General features: G+C 34.1%; 3 protein-coding genes across 4 annotated transcripts; all 3 read left to right on the top strand.

Annotated features, from left to right (window-relative positions):
- The first annotated feature begins 11,467 nt into the window (after positions 1 to 11,467).
- On the top strand, positions 11,468 to 19,585 carry LOC104770724 (putative manganese-transporting ATPase PDR2). Of its 2 annotated transcripts, none has more exons than XM_010495183.3 (22): positions 11,468 to 11,768; positions 11,914 to 12,210; positions 12,302 to 12,394; positions 12,719 to 12,921; positions 13,153 to 13,225; positions 13,317 to 13,489; positions 13,571 to 13,745; positions 14,096 to 14,200; positions 14,285 to 14,395; positions 14,478 to 14,564; positions 14,641 to 14,823; positions 14,963 to 15,013; positions 15,094 to 15,219; positions 15,557 to 15,636; positions 16,205 to 16,313; positions 16,394 to 16,522; positions 16,854 to 16,919; positions 17,018 to 17,089; positions 17,366 to 17,517; positions 17,832 to 17,943; positions 18,040 to 18,156; positions 18,253 to 19,585. In XM_010495183.3, the coding sequence occupies exons 2-22, from the start codon at positions 11,962 to 11,964 to the stop codon at positions 19,324 to 19,326; spliced, it is 3,540 nt and encodes a 1,179-aa protein (XP_010493485.2). In that variant the 5' UTR covers positions 11,468 to 11,768; positions 11,914 to 11,961; the 3' UTR covers positions 19,327 to 19,585. The 2 variants fall into 2 exon arrangements, with proteins under 2 accessions (XP_010493485.2, XP_010493484.2); XM_010495182.3 differs by having other exon boundaries at positions 11,474 to 11,768; positions 11,929 to 12,210.
- A 257-nt stretch (positions 19,586 to 19,842) lies between these two features.
- Positions 19,843 to 22,843, top strand: LOC147918790 (uncharacterized). The gene is made up of 8 exons (XM_087504928.1): positions 19,843 to 20,246; positions 20,385 to 20,735; positions 20,822 to 21,199; positions 21,295 to 21,352; positions 21,451 to 21,534; positions 21,642 to 21,970; positions 22,059 to 22,176; positions 22,406 to 22,843. Exons 1-8 carry the CDS (start codon positions 20,200 to 20,202, stop codon positions 22,520 to 22,522), a joined length of 1,482 nt encoding a protein of 493 aa, XP_087361054.1. The 5' UTR covers positions 19,843 to 20,199; the 3' UTR covers positions 22,523 to 22,843.
- Positions 22,844 to 24,050: 1,207 nt separating this feature from the next.
- On the top strand, positions 24,051 to 26,459 carry LOC104770722 (uncharacterized). The gene is made up of 4 exons (XM_010495180.3): positions 24,051 to 24,595; positions 25,008 to 25,718; positions 25,831 to 26,013; positions 26,122 to 26,459. The coding sequence occupies exons 2-4, from the start codon at positions 25,038 to 25,040 to the stop codon at positions 26,140 to 26,142; spliced, it is 885 nt and encodes a 294-aa protein (XP_010493482.1). The 5' UTR covers positions 24,051 to 24,595; positions 25,008 to 25,037; the 3' UTR covers positions 26,143 to 26,459.
- The last annotated feature ends 657 nt before the right edge of the window (positions 26,460 to 27,116 follow it).

The raw sequence follows: 27,116 nt of genomic DNA, 5'->3' as shown, positions 1-27,116 counted from the left end.
TTTTAAATAAATAAATAATAAATATAATATAATAAAATAAACTACAACTAGTGGTCTCATACCCACTAGCCACCTAACCACAACACATTCAACAGCGGAAATAACCATCCAATATCCAATAATAATCCAATAATAAAATATAACCATAACTCCAACATAAACAATATCCAAACATCAAGAATCAAAGAACCAGCAACCTAACAATGTTCTAATGACCCAACTCTAGCAACCTAGCAATGCCAGACAACATCAAACCGAGTCCCTAGAACATCCTCCTCTTCATTTCCTGGATTCCACGATCACACTTTGCCTTTACCTGCACCACAAACACATATTGCAATGCATGAGTATTTTATAAACACTCAGTAAGGCAATCCTCCCATCTACTGGGCTATACACACAAGCAATAGAGTATCAATAATCATCACACAACAATCAACAACAACGAATAACAAACCAGGACTTAGCATCGACCGACGCCACACATGCATCGACCGATGCCAAATGGGGAAGCATCGGTCGACACAGAAGCTGCATCGACCGATGCAAGTGTAACTTGCATCGACCGATACCCAGTCTGCATCGACCGACGCATGCTCGACGTAACACGAAAACCCTAGAGTTTTACGCGCCGTCCTCGCACTTGCATCGACCGATGCAAGATATGCATCGATCGACGCAACGTCGAGCACCGTGATTTCCCTGAAGCTTCTCGCCGGATCTTCGTTCCTACAACCACAAAACTCGATCCCAAGCCACAAGAAAGCTTCCTAACGTCCCTAGCAACGATCTAACAAGCCTAACATCACACAACAAGAGAATTAAAGAATCCTCTAGCTTAGATAAGCCATGGTGATGCACTTACCTTTGCCACAGAAGAACTAAGCCTCAAACAATCAAGAACAAGCCTCTAGGAAGCTCCTACCACGATCCCAGCTACAGATCTCACCAAGAAACGCCTCAAATCTCAAGAAATCACCAAGAACTTTCAGGAACTCTTTCTCCCTTCTCTTTTCTCTCAAAAACGGCTACACACGTCTAATGAGACAAAAGACACGACCCTAAGGGTTTTCCCTTTCTCTCCTGACCAAAACACTGCGTTTGACTTAAGTCAAAACGCAGAGAATTGAACATGCATCGACCGATGCACAATATGCATCGACCGATGCAACTCCCAAACCGGGATTCCGGTTCACGGATGTTACATATTACAAGTAATTTATTTCCGAATTTTAACATGTGGCCCCTACACTATTCTTATTGTCTTTTTTTAAGAATCGTAGAAGAAAATTGTTCTTTTTCAAATTTTATAAGGAATAGATTTTCCTATTCATTCATGTTTTATCATTTTTTCTTTTCTGGATCGTTCTTTTTTATTCTTATTCCTCCTCGTTATTTTTGTTCCTTGGTAGGTTATCAATCGGAGCCATGAGTTTTTATTTTCAATGGATTATAGAGATTAGTACTTCTTTAGCTTTTTAAAATTTATAAGGAGCATAATCTTTTTTTTTTTAACTTGATGGTTAGTTTTTTTTTTTGAATTGTTGGTTTCCCTCTTGTTTTTTCTAGTCTTTTTTTTTGTTCTCGTTCTAAAGTTAAAATAAGACATAAATGACACCTTTTTATTTATTTCCAGACCGATAAAACCAAATCAAATAAGTTTAAGTATATACAATTTCGAATTTAGTTGTTTGTTATTATGGAACAACTTTAAACAACTTCCCAAATCTCACAATTAAACATTGGTATTTTACGAAGAATTAAAAATTGTAGTTTATTATATTACGGGTTTAACTCTAACTTTTTCATATATTAAAATTTATAGAGTTAAAATATTAATATTACTTAAATTTTTAATAGAGTTTAAATATTATAATGTTTTTAAACTTTCAATGGAGTTTAAAAATATTATAATATCTATAGAAGTATTTCAAATATTTTATAGAAATGTTTAAATTATTATAATTTAAACATTTCTATAAAATTTCAATATTTATAATATGTGTAATTTTCAAAAGTTTCAATATTTATAATATTTGAAACTTTTTAAAATAAATATTATAATATTTTGAAATTTTGAAAAGTTTTATATTATATATACTCAAATAAAAAGTTGAATTAACTTTTAAATTTGGACAATTGATAAATCAAAGCCTCCTGCTGCTTCGTAATTGAAAAGAGTATAAGTCCTATTTATAGTGATGTTGAACCATATTTTAATATATTTAGCCAATGTGGGACTCGACATACACTTTTCTATATCTTTTAATATATAATCAAATTAAATTTGTTTACATATATAAAATTTCGATTTTTAATTATTTCCATCTATACTAATCATAATTAGTTACTTTCATTTCGTTAAGGGAATATTGCTAAATATAAACTAAATTATTATTTGTTTTTATTTAATTGTATTAAATTGATTTGTTGTTTCCATAAATATCTCACAATATAAAAGCAAATCAAATATGTTTACATATATATAATTTCGATTTTAATTATTTGATTATTCTGGAAGCAAACTTTAAACAACTTCCAAAAATATTGAGTAATTATCGGTTTTATTTATATGGCATGTAGAATTAAATTTTGATTTCCTTATATATCAAACGAAATTGATTAAATTCATTTTTTTAAAAAATCCTCTATATATTAATAGAAAAGCATTTTCAAGAAAATGCTGATGTGTGTAGCTAGAGAGCTCGAGACACCCATAAATTTATTGTCCTTATTTTTATGGATATTTACACATAATTTCTATTGAATGATTAAGGAATATTCCTTTTCAATTAATTAATAAAATCAAACATTTCAATTTTAAAATATCTTTTAATCATTTTTATCACATATATAATTATTATAACATTATTAGATCTAAAAAATTTTCAAAACCTAAATTTATTCACATATTAAAAAAAAACTGATTACTATTCACATATTTAAATTTTCCAAAATAAAATTATCACAATAAACATTATTATAGGCAATTGACTTATTTAATACCATTGGTATAATATTCCACAGGTGAAACATATTCTTACACAAAAAAAACTTTAAACAAAACAAAAAATCTTGCATATTGAAGAAATAACGGATTATATATTAAGTTGATGCATAGTAGTTTGATCTAAACATATTCTCATGGGTTATATATTTTATTTTTACACAAACAAATTTTATATCCTCGAAAATAATTTTACTCATAACACTAATTTTATTTGAATAAATTTATCCTACGCATAGTGCGGGTTGTTACCTAGTTCATTTTATAACTGATCTGTTTAATCACATTTATAACTGTTTGGCTCCACAGTTTATCATTAATTATTTCTGTTTGGCTTCAAGGATTATACATATCCTTATTCCTATTTGAGTGGTATTTCATTGTAATAGTCTCAAACTCTATGTCTACTTATCAAAAATGCTTCCCTTTTAATAGTATAGATGAAGAGAAATAAGAGATTGTGAAGTTACAAAAGAAATGTTTACAAAACATGACTGTTATATCACTGAGCTTAGGTAAAATAGGAATGTCCAAAAAATTGTAGAAAATTTGACTAATTTTAGATAGATGAGAGTAATGGTTTGGCAATTAATACTAACCATTATACCGTTCTATATTTGACTGGGATACTTCTACCATCCTTGCCATGCATTGATTTTTAATTCAAATTACCATGCATAAATTATGTCAAGTTTTTTTCTTCTTTGAGATAGGGCTTTAATTATGTCAAGTTGATTCTCTAATTCTAACTCTAATTCTTTGAGATAACAACCTGCACTATGTGCAAGGTGAAATAATTTTTAAATAATTATACTATAGTTTCTATTTACAAAATCTGTTGTACTTATCGATAAAACTGTAATTTGGGATCGAAGATTAAATATTAATTTTAACTAGATTCGGACCCGCACGTTGTAACTAGATTCGGACCCGCATGTACGTGCGGGAATGATTTCAAAACCAAAATTTGTTATCATATTTGCAATATATTACGTATACATATATATATATATATATATATATATATATATGAAATTGTTAATGTAAACATATTTTTTTAAGAATGTTATTAACATTCATAACCCTATCTCATACTATAAGTTTAGTATTCAATTTATTTTTTATTTGGTTAGACAACAAATGATGAGATTACATTGAAAAAATGGTAAGAAAAAAGTGATGTATCTATTTGGGACCGAAAACCCGTCTTGTCCCGCCCCAAGAACTATCAAACCGGGCTAAAATATTAAAACTTCTCAAATCAAATGACCTAAATTGTCTACCTGAATAAATCCAACTCGATAGGCTTGCCCATAACAATTTTGCTATTTTTTCCGTAAAAACCCATAGGAGAAATGTCTGCATTCATCACTTTAAAATTTTGCAAAGCCCATGGATAACATGTGTTTCAATTAAAAAAAAGTTCCAATATAAATTATATGTTAAAGGGATTGAGATCAATTTTTCGTTTTTATATTCTCAAACTATCTAAAGTTTACAAAAAAAAAAACCCAGTTTTTTTCTACCAATCCGAAGTTGACATGTACAGTTAGTCAGTTACTCAAGTGAGATTTGAGAATTGAATATAGGTACCAAAAAAGAAATTAGTTTATCCAGATTTTTGTCAGATATTTTATAAAGAATATTTGGATAGTATTTTTTCGTTCCCTTCTTCCATATTTTTTGTATGTCGTGGTCCTTTTTCCGTAGATAATTCGAAATTAAGCTCGGAAATCTCGGCTTAGTTGAATGTGTTGAGATTGGATTTGATATTCGTAATTCTTGTTTCAAAATTTATTACAATTAGTTAGAATATTCTTTCTTCCTTAGTATTTAATTTGCTTACAAGTCTGTTTGGATACACTTGTATCGTATACATTTCATATATTAATTGTGTATGTTTGGCTCTAAGTTATACATATCCTTATTCTGTTTTTAATGGCATTTCATGTAATAAATAATCTTTAACCCTATGTCTACTTATTAAAAATGCTTTCCTTTTAATAGTATAGATTTTTCTGATATGTAATATGTAAAATATATATTAAAGAAATGGGTGAAAGATTATGACGGATTACTCGTATTTTCATTTTTGATATTCTCAAACTCTATAAAATATTCAAATACAAATTTTTTTTTTCAAAATAATCATCTTAAAGTAGGCACATACCCATTCTGAAGTTGACGCTTACTCAAATTAAAGATTTTGAGAACTGAATCTAGCTAGCAAAAATGTTTATACTTTAACTTGTTACCCATTTTTTTTACACTATAATGTTTTTTATTTTTTGAATTACACGTGTGTATCTTATACCCGCTATAATTAGTCATGATATTTGAAATAAATAATATGAAGATTTTGAATATATTACACCCGTCCCATTTATCATGAATAGTTTGTCAACATTTTTTATTTTTATATATTCAAAAATAGAAATGTATATGGAAATATTTTTATGATAGATAAAATTAAAATAAAATATTACTATTTAAGTCTTAAATGTGTAAACATTGTTTTTTTTTATTGACATAATTTACATAACGAACAAATTAAATGAAAATAAAACAGATAATGTGAATTTACAATTTCTAATTAGTTTTATAAAATGTATTATTAAACATTTTCATTATGGGACATAAATGTCTACACCTTGTGATATATGTTGTGTTGATGGATACACAAATCTACAATACAATTACATACTATTCTCTTCTATATCTTAAGACTAAACACCATAAACAATAAAAAAATGACATGAGTACATCATATGAAAAGCCAGATTTAATCGACGGTAAATCTATTTGTAAAAAAATTAGTAAATGGAAAATTGTTTAAATGTTTATAGACAATGGTAATGCTTGTAAATATATAGGATATACGATGACTATATTATGTGTGTATAAATGATCAAATTAACTCATGTACAAAACCTAGATGCATCCTTACACTCTTTAGGTTTAGGTATTATGTATGTCACTTTTATGTATGTCATCCACTATCTGCAAATACAAAATTCCATATTTAAATATAAATAACAAAATTGTGAACCTACAATAAAATAAAAATAAGACTCACCCCATATAAAATATAGGAGATTAATGATGGACTTTGGTTACATATTCAACATCATCTGCCGTTTTCTTTTCTAAAACCATTGCACACTCGTATTCCAAGCTATGCAGGGTTAATTTTCTCAGTGGCCGATGAAAATATTCTTTTTATGAAACGATTTATGTAGTGTGTGCAACTTTAAGAAGATATATACAGCTCGAAGATAGTTAGGGTTAGTAGGATCAAAATCTCAACAAATAAATACTTAATTGCATATTACTTTAATTTCTCAGGCAAAATAAAAGCTGATTTAACAGCATATCTTGATTAAATATCTTTTAATCAGTATTTTAGTGAATCAATAATTCAAATTTTCTTAAAATTTTGGGAGTTTTTGAAACTATCCAAAAATCCAATCAAATATTTGATCAAGGTATGCTGTTAATTTCGGGAGTAGTAAATTATTTAATTGTTTCTTGCAAATATTTTTTCTTTCGTTATCATTTATAGCATTTTGAATTGATACTACAATTAGGGTCGGTTGAAAGGTATATTAGTTAGTATAATTTAAATATTTCATAATTAAGCAAGTAATTAAACTAAGATCATATTCTAAGATACTTTCCGAGATTTTGATTTTAATTTCTGAGATTATGTTAACTTCCCTTATAAATTAAACACATCTTTATTATTTTAGAAGATATTGCAAGATTGAATTTTACTAATCGATGGACTTAAAGATTATGTTGCTAATTATGTGATTAGGTTTTAATTGTTTGTTTTAATTCTACTCTAATTATGGGGGTTGATTTATTTAGATTTTATGATAGGTTTTAATTCCTTCCGATTTTTATGTGTTAATGTGTTAAAATCATTTAATATTTATTCTATCAAACTGTTTGGCTATAAGTATACATATCCTTATTCTTATTTGAGTGGCATTTCATGTAATAATCTCTTAATCTATGTCTACTTATTAAAAATGCTTCTCTTTTAATAGTATAGATTTCTATATATTGAATGAAATATTCCTTTAGACTATATCAAATAGGTTTTCACCCGCGGTACACTGCGGGACTAAATTATAAATTAATGTATTTTAAATAATAAATTTTAATTTATTTACTTTTCAAATTCCCAATTAATTAAATTTTATCTAATTAATTTATAATTTTGTTTAGAATGTTTTTTCTTCTTCTTACGTTTATACAGTTTATAATCTAATTAAATTAAATTTGTTATTAGATAGAATATAAAATTTTAAAATACTTAGGTTTGTTTTCTATAATTAAACAGAGGTATATTCCTATATGGTATGTTAGTGTATATTTTTATGTGTATACAATTTTTTTTGTTTTTTTGGAATATTAAGAATGTGTTGTAGTATGTGTAATATTTTGTAGTCATATACATATACTAAATAATTTATAAGTTAATTTTTCAAACTATGACTACAAATCTATAGTATATGAAATAAACTAATAGTTTTAGTGTTGGTTCTATAGTCCAAACCCGCCATGCTAGGCGGATCAGACAACATGTTCAAAGATTTTTAATCCGCAAAAACTCATCATACGAAATCCGTGAAAGTAAAATATAGTATGTGAGGCTAAAAGTCACTTTTTATCAAATATGTTTTTCAAATATTTAAAGAACAATACCTCTTCACTCACCACTTTATAAAATAAGGAAATAAAATCTGTATACATTTACAATTATGTTTCTTATCTTTTAAAACACTTAGTTTCTATTAAAAAAATCAAATATAAGTAGAGTTAATTTATTTATTAAATTAATTATTTAATGCAAATGACATACCTGTAAATAAGTACCAATTTCAGGATTTATTTTATAAATGTCTCAAAAAATGTATATATAGATGTAAAATTAGGGTAAATATTAATGTAAGATATATAAGGCAAATAAATAAATGGGCTACAGTGAACACGACACGTCAATATTGGCTTTTGAGAATGTTTCTCACTTAATGTATAGGCAATTTTTAGTTATTAAAAAGCTTTTTGGAAACGACAGATGATATTTTTGGTTTAAAAAGTTATTTTGCATTCTTATTTTTTGCCAAGTAAACTAATTTGTATCGCTACATTTCAATTTTTTTTTAAGAGTGATTTTTAATTGCTAATCACTAAATTTTTTTACCAAAATATTGAATATTGCCAATTATTGCCAAGTTAAAAAATATGATTATGTAAATCATGTTTTTAAAGTGATAACATAATTTTTATTTACCCTCAAACAATCTTTTTTTCAAATAATTAGAAACATGTGAAAAATTTTATTGAAAACCAAACAATATAATTTAACAGATATTAGATAAAATGAAAACTGAAAATTATAGTTGTTCATGTTACTTTATTTTGAAAAATGTTAGCTACATTTTTTTTTGTCAACCAAACATATAACTAGAAAATAATTCCAAGATTGGTTGCCTAAATCGGAGGATAAATGTTTATAAATAAAATTTTAGAAACTAATGTACGCGAAGAACAAACAAGACAGTCTGCCCGCACATTTGACTCATGTGGAATCCTAGTAAGAGTAAAGGAGAGAAATGCAGCTCTGAGCAAACTGAAATCATCTAGCAGATTCGAAAAGGCCGGCCAATCTTCAGCAGACTGCACCATCGCGACTAGTTCCGCACAATCAGTCTCAAAACACTGATAATTGAACCCGCCAGCCAGGATAGACTCCATGGCCCAAACCAAAGCATATAACTCTGAGTGTAAGGGAGACTGACTACGTCGATGGCTCCGAGCTCCCATGCAGATCGTGTTATCCTCACTATCACAATACCACCAACTCAGACCCACGAAAGGATCTGTAGCTTTCCAGGAGCCATCAATCTGACAACAGAACGAAATATCACAGACCTTTGGATCTGGGCCCTCCAAAATTGGCGCACTTCCAAGGGAATTCGCGGAAAAAGATTTAACCTCCTCCCAGAGTAACATATCATTAACCGCCTGGTTAATAACATCAATTGGCTCTCCCTCGGTACCCTGAATTTTTTTTTTATTCCTATCCTTCCAAATTAATCATACAATCCAAATTAGTTGTGGACGTAGATTGGAAGGGCCCCTCCAGAATATTAAATCCAAATTGGCAAACACTGAATCATATGGGAAACCATCTGGGTTGATGGAAACCGGAGACAAAATCCAGATCCTATGCGAATTAGGACACTCAAACAGCATATGATTAATTGTTTCCATCGCAGAGTCACATCGTTTACATCCTGAATCGCACCGTACACCCCGATGTGCAAGACGTTCCATAACCGAAAGAGAACCAGAAGCAATCTGCCAGAAAAAATGTTGCACCAGAAGCAATCTGCCAGAAAAATGTTGCACCTTCAGGGGAACATCAAGTTTCCAAGCATGAGCCTTCAAAGGCGTACACATCGGCCCGTACTCAACCTCAGTAGCCGTACACGTTAGCTACATTTTTTTTAAGTTCTTTTAAAATAGATTTGAACTTCATGCATTCCATTTTGCAATACAATTTAGTCACTAATTATAATAACCCAAATTTTAATTCTAGACGCTCTATTTCGATGGATAAGAGTTAAAAAAAATTTCGTATCAATCGCCACATATCAATTCTATATCTTACTTACTTAGTATAAAAAGAAAACTAATAATAATATTTGTTTTTTTTTGCAAACAATTAATAATAATCTATATCTTAGTTTTTATTCAAAAAATTATATATGTCAAAATGTAATTGATCAATGTCACACATGTAAATTAGTATATGTAATTTTCATTTTTGGTTAAAGAAAATTAAAGTTATAATTTTTTTTAGAGATATACAAATGAATAACATTCAACTAGTCGATACAATAAAAGAAAGATGACACATCAGATTGTTAGAATAAGGGGGAGGTGATACAAAGGTTAAAATGTGTACAAACTAATAGAATTATAACAATTAATATACATCATGTACCATTAACCACTTTAAAACCAGTACTAGTCCAACTGTAATTTAATGAATAGAAAATAAAATTCCAAAATGTAATTAAAGATTTCATGGGTTTAAATGCAACAATTGTGGTTGCGAGAGTTTACAAGCGGTATTAGAAGTTATAAATGGCTGATTTACCGGTTAATAATGTGCCATATTTGCAGAAGATTTAAGATTGACCGACTAACAAGTACGACAAAGACTAAGCAAAATTTTTTAACATAAATGTAATATATAATTATAAAAATATAAAAACACCAAAAAAACTATATTTATGAAAATATGATAAAATCGAATATGATTATAATGAAAAACTATAGATAAAACATTAAATAATCACTAAATAGTTATTCAAAAATAAATTATAAATATAAACACAAATAATTATTCATATTGGGAGATTAAAGCTAATGAATTATTAGTGTTTGAGAATTAACGTGTGTATACATAAACGTAAAAACATTTTTTTTTTTTTTTTTTTTTTTTTCGAGTCGCTCGCTCGTGGACGACACTCGCGGCGATTTTCTCTCCCAACATTCTTCTTCTTCTGACCACAACCGTGTGCTCCGTCGATGGGGGTTCTCCGTCGATTCCAGCGACGAAGAGAGCCCCAAGGCTCATGGTGCTTCATCCGTAAACCGCAACATCAACAAAGTAAAACTTTAAGATCAAAATCAAGGAAGCAGTGGAAGGGAGAAGCTTCCTCAACACACCGACGGTAAGAGCTCTATCGCCGGTGATGCGACGGGGAATAGAAGAGGGAGATTCACGGCAAGGATCGAGAGAGTAAGGCGGTTAGATCTGATGACCGGAGATTCTGGAGGCTCTCACGGCTGTCGTTCGATGGGGGAGGTCGTCTATGGCTAGGAGGAGCTAAGCCACCGTCGAAGGTTTCAGATCTACTCCCTACCGCTTTAGATCTCTCACATATGAGCTTGAATCTCATCGACAACCAAAGATCGGATCTCTTCTTCCTCCTCGAAACTGCTATACGGTGGCGGGATGGCAAACGGATCCTGGATCACCATCTCCGTTTGGCTCGCGTCGTCCAGGCTTACCGGAGGACCTGTTCCGATGAGCATCCGCAATTCCATGGACGGCAGCTCAAACTCGAGTTTTTCAGTTTGAGATAAGGGTTAGAAAGAGACCGGTTTGATTCCGGTTCTTTTTAGTTAAACACGAGTCAATTTTGATTCTTTGGTTTTATTTGGTTTGATTTGTGGTTTAGGCCCTAAGGGGATTTATGTAAATGTGCCTAAATCCGGAAATAGCCCATTGGGTATTTATTTATAATATTGAATACCTTTAAAAAATAAAAAAAAAATAAATAAATAAAAAATAAAAAACATTTTTTTTCAGTCAACAAATAAACGCAAAAAACTTTAATTAAGATAAATTCAAGTACTAATAATCAATTTTCTAGAAAAGAAGTAGAAAGAAATAAATAAATTATGATTATACAAATGATACATACAGTGTGATACAGATACAGTATAAAATTATAATTAACAAAGGGATACAGAGAAGTCTACGAACGGAAATCGAAGCGGCTAAACTAGTAAAAGCCCGATTCATCTCATCAACTCGTGATACAATCTAACGGAGTGCGATTCCTTTTTTTTGGGTTTCGCCGTGATTCGATCTTATCATCTCTGAGCATGTGAAATTGGAAAACCCTAGTTTATATCTCTCTCATTTCAAGGCTATTATTCCATTTTCAAGGTTCGTCTCTCTCCCTCTCCCCTCCTTAGATCTGCTTCACAATCGATTCTTCTCTCATTAGGGTTGTGAGATTTTTCTATGCAATTTCATCTTCTTATACGCGATTTTTGTGTGGGTTCGATTTGTTATTGTGGGATGCGATTAGTGTAACGTTGTGCAGGTCAATCGAACTTAAGGTTTTGGTTTTTTTGAGATGTCGAGCTTTCGCGTGGGAGGGAAGGTAGTGGAGAAGGTTGATTTGTGTAGGAAGAAACACTGGGTGTGGCGTTTGGACGTTTGGCCTTTTGCGATTCTCTATTCACTATGGTTGACTACGATCGTGCCCAGCATAGACTTCACTGATGCTTTCATTGCGTTTGGTGCTCTTGCTGCTTCTCACATCTTAGTCTTGCTTTTCACTACCTGGTCTGTCGATTTCAAGTGTTTTGTCCACTTTAGCAAGGTAAAAAAATCTGTTAGCGTTGCTTTCTTTAACGGGTGAATACTGTGTTACAGGTATTGATTGGCCCTGTGTCTTTGTATTGAATTAACAGGTTAACAGTATCGACCAGGCTGATGCATGTAAAGTTACACCAGCCAAATTTTCTGGTTCTAAAGAAGTTGTGCCTCTTCATTTTCGTAGTCAAGTAAGTTCATTCTATAATTTATGTGTAATAGTTAAGTTGCCACCAAAATAGTCTCCATAAATGGTTTGGCTTTTTGTAGTGGTAGCTAGCCTTATGTTTTCTGTGTTTCTAGTTGGTTCTCATGATATATGCAAGTTGAGTGTTTCTCCCCCCCCCCCCCCCCCCTAAACAACCAATACTATGTCATGGTAGTGGTAGCCATAGTACAGAAAAATTTAATGAATTAAAGCCCTTTACTATTTGAATTCTCTTTGGCCTAGAAATGCTTGATTTTATCAGTACTCCTCATGTTTTTAACAGTTTAAAGTCTTTTTCTGTTTGCAGATGACAGGTTCGGCATCCTCGGGAGACCTGGAAGAAATTTTCTTTGACTTCAGGAAGCAGCGTTTTATTTACTCAAGAGAGCTAGGAGCCTTTTCCAAGCTTCCTTACCCCACAAAGGAAACATTTGGTCATTATTTGAAATGTACTGGTCATGGTACTGAAGCTAAAGTTGCCGCTGCCACTGAGAAGTGGGGAAGGAATGTGTAAGTTGCCTTGTAATTTTCCTTTACATTCATCTATCACTTGTTCACTGTAACGTAGATAATTGAGGTTTATATTCTGTTGGCAATTATTTTCCGATCTTCTCTTAATTTATGCATTCTGTTTTTCTTTTAACGTGTTTAACCGACCTCTGTTAAAACATTTCTCAGTGTAAATATTCAAAGTTTGTTGTTCTTTTATCTTGCTTGATACTTTATCTTTGTGTCTTGCAGATTTGATTATCCGCAACCTACATTCCAGAAGCTAATGAAAGAAAACTGCATGGAACCATTCTTTGTATTTCAGGTGTTGTTTACTTGATAATGTATGTATCTTAGAGTTCTTTTTTTTGTATTTATTGTGGCTTTACGCATTGTGCTTCTTCCTCATTTTGCAGGTTTTCTGTGTGGGTCTTTGGTGCTTGGATGAATTCTGGTACTACAGTGTGTTCACACTATTCATGCTTTTCATGTTCGAGTCAACAATGGCCAAAAGCCGCTTGAAGACACTAACCGACCTAAGACGTGTTAGGGTGGATAGTCAGACCGTGATGGTGTATCGATGCGGGAAGTATGTAACTGAATAACCCCCAAGTACACCTAAAAGGTCGTTTTTGTATTACTGCTGTGTCTAAATAAGTCAAAATTTTAGGTGGGTGAAGCTCTTAGGTACAGATCTGCTTCCAGGAGATGTTGTGTCCATTGGGCGACCTTCAGCTCAGACTGGAGGAGAGGATAAGACAGTACCAGCAGACATGCTTTTACTGGTAGGAAGTGCTATTGTAAATGAAGCCATTTTGACAGGCGAGTCAACTCCCCAGTGGAAGGTACTTTTTTTCCTTATAATACTCTTTGTTTGTTATATGGCTTCTCTTTGAAATTCCGCTCTCTGGACTTTGAGATTATAGTTGTTCTGAATTATAACATTGCCATAATTTGGCTTTTGTCATCTTACTGGCTATTCTTTATCATCGCATCAGCAGCTTCTCTCACAATGTGTAATAGGTTCTAGTATATTTGTTTAAAATTCTGAATTATCATTATTAACTAGTGAGCAATACTTAGTCCATGATAGTGATATTGCTTAACCCTTACATTAGAATGTCCATATGTGTTGTGACCTGGCTTCATTAGGTTAGTGACCTATGTTTCACTGATTATATGATGGCTATTTTAGGTTCCAACTGTTGGCGTAGGATCTGATGAAAAATTATCGATCAAAAGGGATAAGAATCATGTTTTATTTGGCGGGACCAAAATCTTGCAACATTCACCTGACAAGGTATTTCATCTCAGCATTATCAACCGTTTCTTCTTTCGTGCTTTCTCCAAATTCTGTTTTATACTAATTAATGTTTTTGGTCAGTCCTTCTCTCTGAAAACCCCTGATGGTGGTTGTCTAGCTGTTGTTCTCCGAACTGGATTTGAGACGAGCCAAGGGAAACTAATGAGGACAATTTTATTTTCTACAGAAAGGGTTAGAGATCTTTCTTTTATCTGTTGTTTCATTTCAGCATGCTCGAGAATTTTGATTGTTCTGATCAGTGGTAAAAAAATAGGTGACTGCAAACAGCTGGGAGAGTGGTCTGTTCATATTATTTCTAGTGGTATTTGCCGTGATAGCTGCGGGTTATGTTCTTGTAAAGGTATGGCAATAATTTCTGTGGTTCTTATCAAATAAATATGTCTATCTATACTAGTGTTGAGGAAACTTCTGTGCAGGGTCTCGAGGATCCTACAAGGAGCAAATATAAGCTTTTGCTAGGCTGTTCACTTATCATCACCTCAGTGATCCCACCGGAATTGCCTATGGAATTATCCATTGCTGTTAACACATCCTTAATCGCTCTTGCACGACGTGGAATATTTTGCACAGAGCCTTTTAGGATCCCTTTTGCTGGGAAGGTATTATCTATTGTGCCTCATTGGGCTATTTGCTGGTCTTAAGTACTCTAGATGTTAAGTACTCTTTTAAGGAATTAGTATTTGTTCCTGATTGTACTGTTGTCTTACTAGTGTCACACTTCCCGTTTTTTGCTGACAGGTTGATCTGTGTTGTTTCGATAAGACTGGTACACTCACGTCAGATGACATGGTAAGGTCAAGTGAAAGGTTCTGCATATATGCTTGCTTGATTTTGCTTATGATTAATTCATTATTGTTGCCTCTACATAGGAGTTCCGAGGAGTTGGGGGCTTGTCTAATTGTGAAGAAGCAGAGACTGATATGAGCAAGGTTCCTGTACGCACATTGGAGATTTTGGCTTCTTGTCATGCCTTGGTCTTTGTAGACAACAAGCTGGTATGAGAAATACAATTCTTTTCCTTTTTGATGTCGATAAACTCAATTTCCTGGTATCGATTTTGCTATTGTCCCTGTTTTTTGGCTGTGAGAAACTTCATTAGTGTGACCATTTTGATCTAAGCACACATGTTTGGTTATATTTCTGATATCCAATTTTTATGTAGTTTACTTATTTCTTCAGAAAGTCTGAAATGAATCTTAGTGTACGAGTCCGCATGTGATAATGATACATTTACTAATAGACATCTTTCTGAAACTGCTTGTAATTTGCTTTTGCATTACGAATTATCATTAAAAAATCTGCATGTCTATCTCTGTTTTCCAATACTTACAGGTTGGTGATCCACTTGAGAAGGCTGCACTTAAAGGAATTGAGTGGAGTTACAAAGCTGATGAAAAGGCCTTGCCTAGAAGGTGATTATTGATCTCTTATACTATTGTTCTGATTTTTTTGTCTATTCGGGCTATGTAGCCTTGGGAATACTATCTATATTGCTTTTTAAAATATGAACTAATAAAAAGATGCTTGCTGCATTTTAAAATATTGCTTTCTACATAAATGTTGATGTTGTGAGGTTCACTTAATGGTTTTCTCTTCCTAGAAAGGCATATTCTGGCGTTTTGATCGGACACTGTATATGAAAAAGATTATGCCTAATTGTGGAGTGTGGATTATGGGAAGTAAAGTTTACATAAAAAATGATAGCTGATAGTATTTACATCACCTGGGGGAGGACACTTTATCTCTGCTTTAATTTTATTTGACTCCTCATTCTGTGGGCCTATCACTTTCTTTGGAGCTGCTATGATATATGCCTTAATGGTCATTCTCGAAATAGCTTATAATCTCTATTTATATTTAACCTCGAAAATTATGCTTGCATAAGCCAGAGAGTTGGTAATTTTTTAATTTTTGTTTGAAGAGCGTTCTGCTCACATATAAAGAAGCTTTTTCTTATCGTTATCTGTTAATCCGCTGCAGAGGAAACGGCAACTCAGTGCAGATTATGCAGAGATACCATTTTGCTTCACATCTGAAGAGAATGTCAGTTATCGTTCGTATTCAGGAGGAGTATTTAGTGTTTGTGAAGGTCTGCTTAATATATCATTCTTGTAGACCAATTTTTTTATCAGTCAAATGTTGGATGCTTATATATAACTTATTTTTCAGGGTGCGCCAGAGACCATCCAAGATAGGCTTGTGGATGTGCCAGCACACTACATTGAAACATATAAGAGATACACACGTCAAGGATCTCGGGTTCTAGCCCTTGCATATAAACGACTTCCCGACATGATGGTAATTACCCATGCTCTCATCATCTCATGAAAATGAAAAATCTTGATGAATTTCATTTTACCTCGAAACCTTTCAGTAATATACCTTACAGAATTTCACTGCTCATCTATTGAGGTCTGTATGTGAATCTTTATTGTACAACCTAAATTTATGTTAGAAGTTTGGGCTTCTTAAGTCAGCTATCTGCTTTTGCACTTGTCATGTCTCTTGATTTGTTCTGTTTGTAGTTAACAATATAAACAGCCAGCATCGTGTTGTTCTGGATTATGCAAGCTGCTGCCCACATGCTTTTAAGTTGTACTTTACACGTATCTTATATGATGATAACCAGGTCAGTGAAGCTAGGGACATGGAAAGAGATGTTGTTGAGAGTGACCTTACTTTTGCTGGGTTTGCGGTAATGGCATTAATGCTTTATGCTCTTATATATATTTGTATTGTAATCGATGTCTGATATCAACATTGGTTCATAATGGCTTTAACCATGCATCACAGGTCTTCAACTGCCCCATTAGAACAGATTCAGCCACCGTTCTCTTGGAGTTGAAGAATTCATCCCATGATTTGGTAAGTCATGCTGTCTATCCTATAATGCACACACACATAGATAAGTGGACCTTCTATCACTACCAGTGGTTAATTCAGTTCCTTTTCTACTCGGTACAAATTACCCGTAAAGCAGCTATCTCATTATTCCATCAAAAAAATATAATAGTATAGATTATAGATTTGGGTTCTTTGATTTCCGTTTTCTGTCATCATGTCTTAGTTTTTTGCAGGTATGCTCATTTAATCTTATTAATTAAATATATTGGATGTCTTATCCTTCTTTCATGATTCCAGGTGATGATAACAGGTGATCAAGCTTTGACAGCTTGTCATGTTGCAGCCCAGGTGCATATTGTATCAAACCCAGTTTTAATTCTTGGTCGGTCAGGGACTGGTGATAAATACAACTGGGTGTCACCTGATGAGCAGGAGATCATACCCTATAGGTGCAGTCATATTTTAACACAATTACTGTTGAATTAATGCAAATTTGTGTTCTCTTGTTGTACAATTTTAGGTAGTCACATGATATCAGCAGTATATGTAATCAAAATAGTCTCTCTTTCCCCATGCTGCCATTTTTAATAGTCTATCTGCCATTGAAGTGTGTGTCCCTCTTGGTGTGGTGTTTTGCGTTTGACGTGCGATATTTTGCTCCGCTGTAATGATTGCTCAAGTAGAAAAGATCTGACACCTAGATGGTTTCTTTCATTCTCCTGCTTTTAACTGGATGACCTTTTTTTTTTTTTTTCTTTTTCAGTGAAAAAGAGATCGAAACCCTTGCAGAGACCCATGATTTATGTATTGGAGGTGACAGCATTGAAATGCTACAGGCTACGTCTGCTGTTTTGCAAGTCATTCCATTTGTTAAGGTAGTATACAGCTTGTAATCTCTATCAAGTGGTTTAGTGTTTCTTAGTATCTATAAGTAATAGAGTCTGAAGCTTTAATAATTTTTTTCTTTTCAGGTTTTTGCAAGAGTTGCCCCACAGCAGAAGGAGCTGATCTTAACCACCTTCAAGGCGGTAGGCAGAGGAACTCTGATGTGTGGGGATGGGACAAATGATGTCGGAGCATTGAAGCAGGTTGGGGTTATAAGACTTTCATTGGGCAGATGCCTTGTTAATGGTGCCTTTGCTTTATTTTATTTCTTTTGATTCAATGACTTTTCACTTTTGAAGGCCCATGTTGGAGTTGCTTTACTGAATACTATACCTCCCTCGTCTCCATCGGAATCTAAAGATGACAAGTCAAAGTCAAAAAAGTCCAAAACGCAACTAGAACCAGCAAGCAAAACCACAATTCAGAATGGGGAAGGATCATCAAAAGGAAAGACCCCTTCCCAAAACCGCCACTTAACTGCTGCGGAGTTGCAAAGACAAAAGTTGAAGAAGATGATGGATGAACTAAACAGTGAGGATGGTGATGGGCGGTCAGCTCCCTTAGTCAAACTTGGGGATGCATCAATGGCGTCTCCCTTTACAGCTAAACATGCGTCGGTTGCCCCAGTGACAGACATAATCCGACAGGGTCGTAGTACACTTGTGACGACTCTTCAGATGTTCAAAATTCTCGGTTTGAACTGTCTCGCCACAGCTTATGTGCTAAGTGTCATGTACTTAGACGGTGTAAAGCTCGGTGATGTCCAGGCTACAATCAGCGGAGTATTAACAGCTGCGTTTTTCCTCTTCATATCTCATGCTCGACCGCTTCAAACCCTCTCTGCAGAACGACCCCACCCGAGTGTCTTCTCCTTGTACCTCTTCCTATCTCTGTTAGGACAGTTTGCTGTTCACTTGACTTTCTTGATCTACTCTGTGAAGGAAGCTGAGAAACACATGCCCGAGGAATGCATAGAACCAGATGCAAGTTTCCACCCTAATTTGGTGAACACAGTGTCGTACATGGTGAGCATGATGCTACAGGTTGCAACATTTGCTGTGAACTACATGGGACATCCCTTTAACCAGAGTATCAGGGAAAACAAGCCATTCTTCTACGCACTCGTTGCTGGAGCAGGGTTCTTCACTGTCATCGCCTCAGATCTGTTTAGGGATCTGAACGATTCGCTGAAGCTGGTGCCATTACCTCAAGGTCTGAGGGATAAGCTTCTCCTCTGGGCTTCACTAATGTTCGTCATCTGCTACTCATGGGAGCGTTTGCTCAGGTGGGCTTTCCCTGGTAAGATTTCTTCTTGGAAACACAAGCAAAGAGCTGTCACTGCAAATCTGGAGAAGAAGAAGAAGAAAGTTTGAAGAGAACCAAAACAGGTTAGGTGCAGGTATCAGTGTCCCACACATTTTTTTAACTCAGAGAAAGAATGTTCGTTTTTGGGATCCTGTTTTTGCAGAAAGCTTCGACAAAACATGAGCATTTTTCCCATAGGTCTCTCTGATTTAGACATTTTGTTTCACTTATAATGTTCTCTTCTTCCCTCATTATGTTACTTACTAGTCTTTTAAGGAACCACACATTCTCATATCCTTTTAACTATAAAACTAAGGATTTACATTACTCTTTTCTTTTCTTTTTTTTTTTCTTCACATTACTCTTCTTTTGTTTCTTTACTTGTTTTCAATTTTCCATATTATCGCGGATAGGCAAAAAGCAGAAGCCGACAAACCAAGTAAATTCCGTATTTTGGTAAAATAATCATCTGTGAGAAAGTCCACTGTAGATTTTAAAGAATAGACCACGCGTCAGTAAAACATTGGTTATTACACTGTTTATTCCCATGGAGAGATAAAAAAGACAGAGCTAAAAAAAAAATTACCAATAACGGCAAAATTGAAAAGGGGGAAGAAGAGAAAGTTTTCTAGGGATTTTTTGGCGGTTTTAGGGCTCTCTCACTCTCTCTACTTGCGCTGCTCTTCTTCTTTTTTTTTTTTTTTTTTTTTTATTATTCATTTTTGCATATCGGCTCTGCTCATCATCTCTTGTCTTGTCTTCTTCCTCTTCCTTCTTCCTCTTCCTCCTCTTCTACGGTGACGCTCTGTCGCTCTGATCCCTAAATTTCTAGGTTTTACCATTTACTGTTTCCAATTTCAATCGCGATCCGCGTTTTGTTTCCCCGATGGCGTCGATTTCAATGCTGTGAGAAGAATTGCGCCGCCTCAGTGTTGGAAAAAATGTCGCCTCCTCTCCGTGAAAAAACCCTAGCCGCGATCTACAACATGTTCGGTTCTCTTATCTTCTTCCTGATTTCTTCAATCATTTCTCTTATCTTCTCGTTGATTTTTTTTTTTTTTTTAGCTTGACTATGACTCTCTCTCTCTCTCTTTGTTGTTTTCGTTGTCGCATGAAATCTTTACAGACATCGCCAGAAACGTTCGGGCAAGAAGATTTGTCGGACGCAGCTGAATGATTCCACTATGGCTGGTTCGGCGATGGTTACCAAGCGCGAGCCCGGAGAAACTCAGGTTAAAAAGGAGAAAGAAGAAGACGAAGGTACCGCATCTGAAAACAATGCCCTTGCTCTTGTTGAGGTCAAGTTAGAGAAGGAAGAAGAAGCTGGGCTTCTCGTTACCTGTGGGATCCTGAAACGAAAACGACTCTCTCGTTGTGGAAGATCTACAAGGTATTCACAAAGCTTCGAAGAGGATAATAAGCAGCTTATCCTCCCTCCGAGACGCAAGCAGTTGACCACTCGATGGAACAGTGATAGGTTTGTCAAAATGACCCTAAGCCCTTTTTACTTTCATCATTGCTTTACCCTTTTCATATGAAGAAAGCTTTGTTTTTTTTATGCAGGATTAAGTTTGCGGAGCAAACATTAGCGGATGTACTCAAGGAGAAAGGTGCTACTTTTGAAACACCTGTATCACGAAATTTTTTAAGAGTTACTGCACGAAGTAATATAGGTGATACTGGGCTCTTGGACCATTGCTTGAAGCATATGGATGGCAAAGTTACACCAGGTGGTGCTGATCGCTTTAGGAGGTGTTACAATACTGATGGTACCATGCAGTATTGGCTTGAGAGTGCTGACCTTATCAAAATCAAACTTGAATCCGGTATTCCTGATCCTACTTGGGTTCCCCCATCTTGGTGGAAGGCTCAGACTGTATCACATGATGCTTCTGCTGTTTCGTCTAAGCTTCTTATGGGAGAGATTGAGCAAATGAAGAGGTAATATGCCTTGCAAATACTCTTTGAGGTTTGATATTTGCTTTCCTTGAAAGTTCTGAATGTGCTTTGAATCTCATTTCTTTTGTGGTAAGCAGTGAAATCAAAGAACTTGCAGCAAAGCAAAAGTTACCAGATCATGCTGAGGCAACTGAGGTGACTGACTTTGAGATCATTTTTGTTTTCTGCTAGAGGAATGTGTTAAGATAAGCATATTAGAGATTCAAAAAGAATTTGTTTGCATTTCTCCCCAGAAACTGTGCAAGGATCTTATGAGTTGGAGGGAAAAGGCTGATAAGCAAATGCTGGAGATCTCTAATTCGTTGACTTCAACTCAGGTCGAGACTATAAACTAAGTAGAAAGTATTTGTTTAAAGCTTCTTAACTATGGTGTCATGATCTTAACCTATAAAGCTTTTGTCTACCATATCGCACTTTTTCACAGGGCATGTTCAAGGAAATGATTTCGTGGAAAGATAAAGTAGAACAGAAGTTGGTTGGAATTTCAAACACTCTGAGCAATCTGCAGCCTAATGGGAGCACATCATTCAGTCCAGGTCCCGAAAATTGGGAACATATATTGAAGAATGCCAACTTGGAGGATTTTACAGGGAATGATTTTGAGCCATGGGATGACCTTATTGATGGTTTACCAGAGGCTGTCAGGCCGGATACCTACGCCCTTCTACCAAATCCTTGCAAAACCTCTCTCCAAGACCATACCATGTTTGAGGAACAGTCATTGGTCAACATCGATATGCAAAGAACAGAGAGGTTAGGGCAGTTGTTTGTTTGCTTAGGTCCAAGGGTAGGGTTAATGGTTTATTATTGTCTAATTGTCTAATATTTTGTTTCTGTTTAGCTGCATGACTAGAGGTGAATCCAGAAGCTCCAGTCAGGACAAAGCTGAATTGACTCCGGGTTCTTCGATCACTGCTGGTCCAAAATCAGATATTGATGACCCAGCCATCCATAATCAGGTGAGTTAGTCAAACATATTAGAAGCATTGGTCTGGTGTTTCAGTTAAACTAGATGATCAATTTTGGAAAACCCTCTACACTTTTGCTGTTTCTGAGTAGATGTCATTTTAACACTGCCTTTGCTTCATTCATGATCAATATTGCATCTTCTGTAATTAGGCTATTTTTTCCAAAGCTTTGCAGTGCTTGATTTTAAGGAATCAATATTTGAGAATGATCTTTGTACAGGAAATCTTGAAGGAGTTGGTGACTTGGAAAGCGAAAGCAGAGCAGCAGCTTACAGATTTATCAAACGCTGTCCTTGCTCTCAAGGGACAGAATCAACCAAACTGGCGTTACCCGTGAAGACTAGGCACAAATTGATCAGTGATTCCGCTCTAACTAGTCGATTCCACCTGCATAGAATCCCTTAGAGAACATGTACAGGGTTTCTGATAAAACTAAACACCAAAAACAAAAAAAACAAAAAAACAAAGAGAGACTAGAGACCAGTAGCATCTGAGAAGCTTAGGAACAGGTAGGACTTTAAGTAAGTCATATAGAAGAAGGTTTTAAGTGAGATCGAAGGTAGAGATGCTTGAATGGTAATTGTTTTGCTGTATATTCTCTCTCTGATGACTCTTTATTCAACTATGAAGCTTTTGAGTAATTCTCCTTGTTTCGACATCTTATCATCTTGCTATGTGATTAATAAGTTTTGATTATGATTGGGGATGATATATCAAATAGTAAATATCAAATGTGATGTTTTGAGATATGTAGGTTTTGCATCAATAATATACAGGTTTGAATTATCATCTTAGTATATAATTTTGCACAGACGTAGGCAAGAATGAGTGTGAGAGAGACGGAGTGAGGTGAATCCAGAAGCTCCAGTCATGTCAGCTGGCATGACTTCAGGTTCTTTAAGATGAGATATTGACGACCCAAGTATTCTCTATCAGGTGAAGTAGTCAAACAAATTAATATTCATTGGTGTGGTGAATTGGATGATCAATTTTAGAATACTCTTCCTCTAGACCCCTTGTTGTTTCTGAGTTGATGTTATTTCACCATTTCCTATCATCGATCTCACAGTCTTGCTTCGTTAATTAACTACCACACATTGCATCTTCTGGTACAAGAAACCTTGAAGGAGTTGATGACTTGAGAAAAGCCAAAGCGGCACAGAAGCTAACAGAAATATCAAACACTGTTTTTGCAATCCTGAACAACAACAACACCGACTTATACAACTCAATCTCAAACCATTTGAGGTTTTAATTGTTGTGTGGCGGTTTAACATAAGATAAAAATCACACTAAACCGACTCCTAACTGAAACCCGATCTAATTTAGCCTTACCCAAAACCAAAAAAAATGGAAAACCACCCAATAATCAAAGCAGAAGAACACACCGGAAAAGGAAATTAAGACCCTGATTGGTAACAGATTTTTAAGACTTTAAAATTATTTAAAGCATTGACAGTCATATTTTTGCCAATCAGACTTTTATTGCTTTTAATTTTTTAAAAGTTTTGAAAGTCATTTATATTTTTTCCTTCCTTGTTTTCTCAAAAATTTTAAAGCGTCAAAATCATGCTTTAAAACTAAATAAATTTAAAAACATTCTTTCTTTCTCCCCCGTTATATTTAAAAGCTTTCCAAAAGTTTATGTATATTTTTTACATATTATATTTTTTACAAATTAATTATTCTCATTTTTTTCTCTTTCTTTTAAGATCCATTTCAATAATAATTTTTATTTTCATCATCATCATCATTACTAAATTGCTATATGGATTAAATTCTGACATAATTTATATTTATTATAATTATATTATTAATATCTAATGATAGTAATAAAAATAGCTACAGCTTTAAAAGTTGTTGGTAAACAATCAGATTTTAACAGTTAAAGTTTTTAAAGTTTTTACAGTCAAAGCATCTACAGCCAAATTCTCTACAGCTAAAATTTTAAAGTCAAAGTCTCTACAGCCAAAAGTAACAGCCGTTACCAATCAGGGCCTAAAGCTAAAAACCGGTTCAGCGCGGTTTATTAGTTACAAAAATTACCCGAAACCAATGGTACAATCAGGCTTTAATACAGAACCGGTCGGTTCGTGGTTTTAATTATATTACAAATTTGGAAAATTGAGATTTGGCCAAAATCCCTAAAACGAAAATCGAAACTTCTTCTTCTTCTTCTTCATCCTCGTTGATTGATTACCCATACCAATTCCCTCGCAGGTGAGGTAGCTCGATTCCTCAACCGCTACTCTCTCCCTCCGATTGTTCTTGCTCGTTTAATTTCGAAGAGAAGGAAGCTCCCAGGTTCTAGGGTTTCGCTTTGGTTCGTAAAGGGGTTTAACTACAATTGTCTAATCGGAGATTTCGTTTTGTTTAGAGTGTCTTCCCTGAGAATAGGAATTTGGAAAAGGTACGTTCATTCCATATATTAAAATTTTAATCTTTGTGATTACTGTTGATTTCGCAAGTAGAATAATAATTTATCGATCAAGGTTTTTAGGTCAAATTTCCGATTTTAAAGCCTGTCATAACTTGAACTTGTAGTCTATCATCTATGATGCGTTGATTGGGTTTTATTATTTGAACTAATTGCTCTGAAAATTGAATTAGCTCCACTAAATATCGAAGTGTCTTTAAGATAACCTAGGGTTTATGTTAACTATGTCTAAAGGTTTTCACTTTGTGAAAAGAGATCCTTGCAAGAAGATGCATATATCATCATCTGCTTTTTCCTCCGTTCATTGGCTGTTAATTTCTCTTTATTGGCATTTTGTATTTGTAAAGTTCCTTAGATTACTAACTTCTTGTGTGGTTCTCTGCAGTTTGGTGATCCGGCTTAGAAGGAAAAAGAGATGGAGGGTTTTGTTGATCACTATTTAGTTCTAGGCTTACCCTCTGGGGAGGAAGCTCTCAAGTTTACTGAGAAGGAGATTGCAAAAGCTTACAAGTTGAAAGCTCTGGACTTGCATCCGGATAAACGTCCAGATGATCCTGATGCTCATGAGAAATTTCAGAGGCTCAAGACATCTTATGAGGTTCTCAAAGACGAGAAAGCCCGGAAGCTGTTTGATGATCTTCTTAGGATTCAGCGTGAGAAACAACAGAAAAAAACACAAGTAGATTTCAAGAGGCGTAAGTTGATGTCAGATCTTGAGGGAAGGGAACGTTCTGCTTTTTCTCCTCCTGATTCTGCTGCTAGACCTCATGATGAAGAAGAGAGGATCGCAAGGAAGCTTAAGGAAGAGATAGAGAGGATACGTGCAAGACATGCAAAGAAGAAAAGTGGGTTTGAAACCCAAGAGAGTGGTGTGAATGAAAAGAAAAAAGAAGAAAGAAGCGGTGCTGGAGTTAGTGGTGTTCAACTCGATAAGGAGAGAATGTTGAAGGTTTCATGGGAAACAATTGGTCAAGGGTATACAGCGGGGAGGCTTACACAAGTGTTTTCGGAGTTTGGTAAGGTTGAAGATGTTGTGATTAGGAGTACCAAGAAGAAATGCTCTGCTCTTATTGTAATGGCGACAAAAGATGGAGCTGTGAGTATTATTAATTTTATCTACTAACTTCGTTTCCCTCTTTATACTTTATATATATATCAAGGATCTAATCATGGATTGTTTCAATTTGTGTTTTTTTTTTCCCTTACAGGTTGCAGCAACGAGAACATTGTGTGGCGATCTCTCTAATCCGTTGCTAGTTGTACCTCTTCAGAAAGCAGCCCAATCAGATTTTCAGACCGCTAAGAAGTCTGCAGAAGCAGAACCACAAAGCAACATAGTAGGTGCTGGTTATCAAGCTTATGAAGACGCCGTCATGCAAAGACTGCGAAAGGTATATTTCTACTCTCCGCATATTCCTGTTGAGTCATAGAAACTTCCATTTTTTTGTTATCAAGAACTCTCATATCTTACTCTCTTTTTTTCTTCATCTTTTGAACAGGCGGCTATGAACCAGAAATGATGAGGGGTTAAGCTACTTGATCAAGAATGAAGCTGCTTGAAGACTAAATTGGTCGTCCTTATACATTATTGTGTACATTTAGTTTCCATATCAATTGATTCTACAAACTCTACCCTGAAAGCTCTTTAAATGCTTCGTGTCATCTTCTTGAGAGCTTCACTTTGTAACGGAAGTCGTTTTCAAATTTAGAAATTTTTTTGGATTTGTATCATATTCTTCATTTATTTGGAATTGTATGTTGTGTATGCTTCGACGTTATATGAAGAAGATAGACATCAATAGTAAACTGAATATAAAAATGAAACGTTTTGGGGCGATATTTTGAGATATGTAGATTTTTAAATGTGTATATATATATATGAAGCATACGGTTTTAGATAAAGTGGACATTGACAGAAACCACAAGGGAGGCAAAAGAACACAAACAAGAATATGTGTATGAAAGAGAATTATATTTGTCCTTTTTGTATTTTCTTTTCAAAATGATTGAAAATCTTGATTTTTTTTTTCAGAAAATACATGTGATGAAAATATTTTGCTTAGAAATAAATAATTTAGGTTAAAGAGCTAATCTAGTTTGTTCTTTTTTGTGGTTAAATTTTAAAGAGCTATAGTTCCTTCGTATTGAAGAGAAGGCGACACTTTTGCCTTTATTTAGTGCCCTAAGTACGTAATACATACATATATCCCACACACTTCTAATTAAACTAAAAAAAATAAGAAACTTTTAATTTTTCATTGTTTTTATAACAATTTTAAACTATTCAATTACTTTTTTCATAATAAGTATTAGATTCATAAAACAATATGTAGTAGATTTTTCTTACTGCATTGTGACACATGAAACTTGACTTTATAAAATTGTAAAATTAGCACAAAAAAAACTTGCAATGATATGGTAATATTTTTTATTTATCTAATTATCTTTCAGTATAACATAATTAATATGTTTGACTAAAATTATACTTTTATAA

The sequence above is a fragment of the Camelina sativa genome, chromosome 20, assembly GCF_030686135.1.
Source record: "Camelina sativa cultivar CO46 ecotype springtype chromosome 20, ASM3068613v1".
Classification (NCBI taxonomy): domain Eukaryota; kingdom Viridiplantae; phylum Streptophyta; class Magnoliopsida; order Brassicales; family Brassicaceae; genus Camelina; species Camelina sativa.
The sequence above is the reverse complement of the archived record's forward strand: the minus strand, read 5'-3'. Positions and strand labels throughout refer to the sequence as shown.

Bases quoted from the DNA above. Each gene is read 5' to 3' on its own strand.
- LOC104770722 (XM_010495180.3), top strand. From the start codon at position 25,038: ATGGAGGGTTTTGTTGATCACTATTTAGTTCTAGGCTTACCCTCTGGG. The intron at 25,719-25,830 runs GTGAGTATTATT...TTTCCCTTACAG, and splicing joins TGGCGACAAAAGATGGAGCT to GTTGCAGCAACGAGAACATT. The intron at 26,014-26,121 runs GTATATTTCTAC...TCTTTTGAACAG, and splicing joins TCATGCAAAGACTGCGAAAG to GCGGCTATGAACCAGAAATG.
- LOC104770724 (XM_010495183.3), top strand. From the start codon at position 11,962: ATGTCGAGCTTTCGCGTGGGAGGGAAGGTAGTGGAGAAGGTTGATTTG. The intron at 13,226-13,316 runs GTGTTGTTTACT...CTCATTTTGCAG, and splicing joins AACCATTCTTTGTATTTCAG to GTTTTCTGTGTGGGTCTTTG. The intron at 18,157-18,252 runs GTTGGGGTTATA...TCACTTTTGAAG, and splicing joins ATGTCGGAGCATTGAAGCAG to GCCCATGTTGGAGTTGCTTT.
- LOC147918790 (XM_087504928.1), top strand. From the start codon at position 20,200: ATGTCGCCTCCTCTCCGTGAAAAAACCCTAGCCGCGATCTACAACAT. The intron at 20,247-20,384 runs GTTCGGTTCTCT...AAATCTTTACAG, and splicing joins CTAGCCGCGATCTACAACAT to ACATCGCCAGAAACGTTCGG. The intron at 22,177-22,405 runs GTGAGTTAGTCA...ATCTTTGTACAG, and splicing joins ACCCAGCCATCCATAATCAG to GAAATCTTGAAGGAGTTGGT.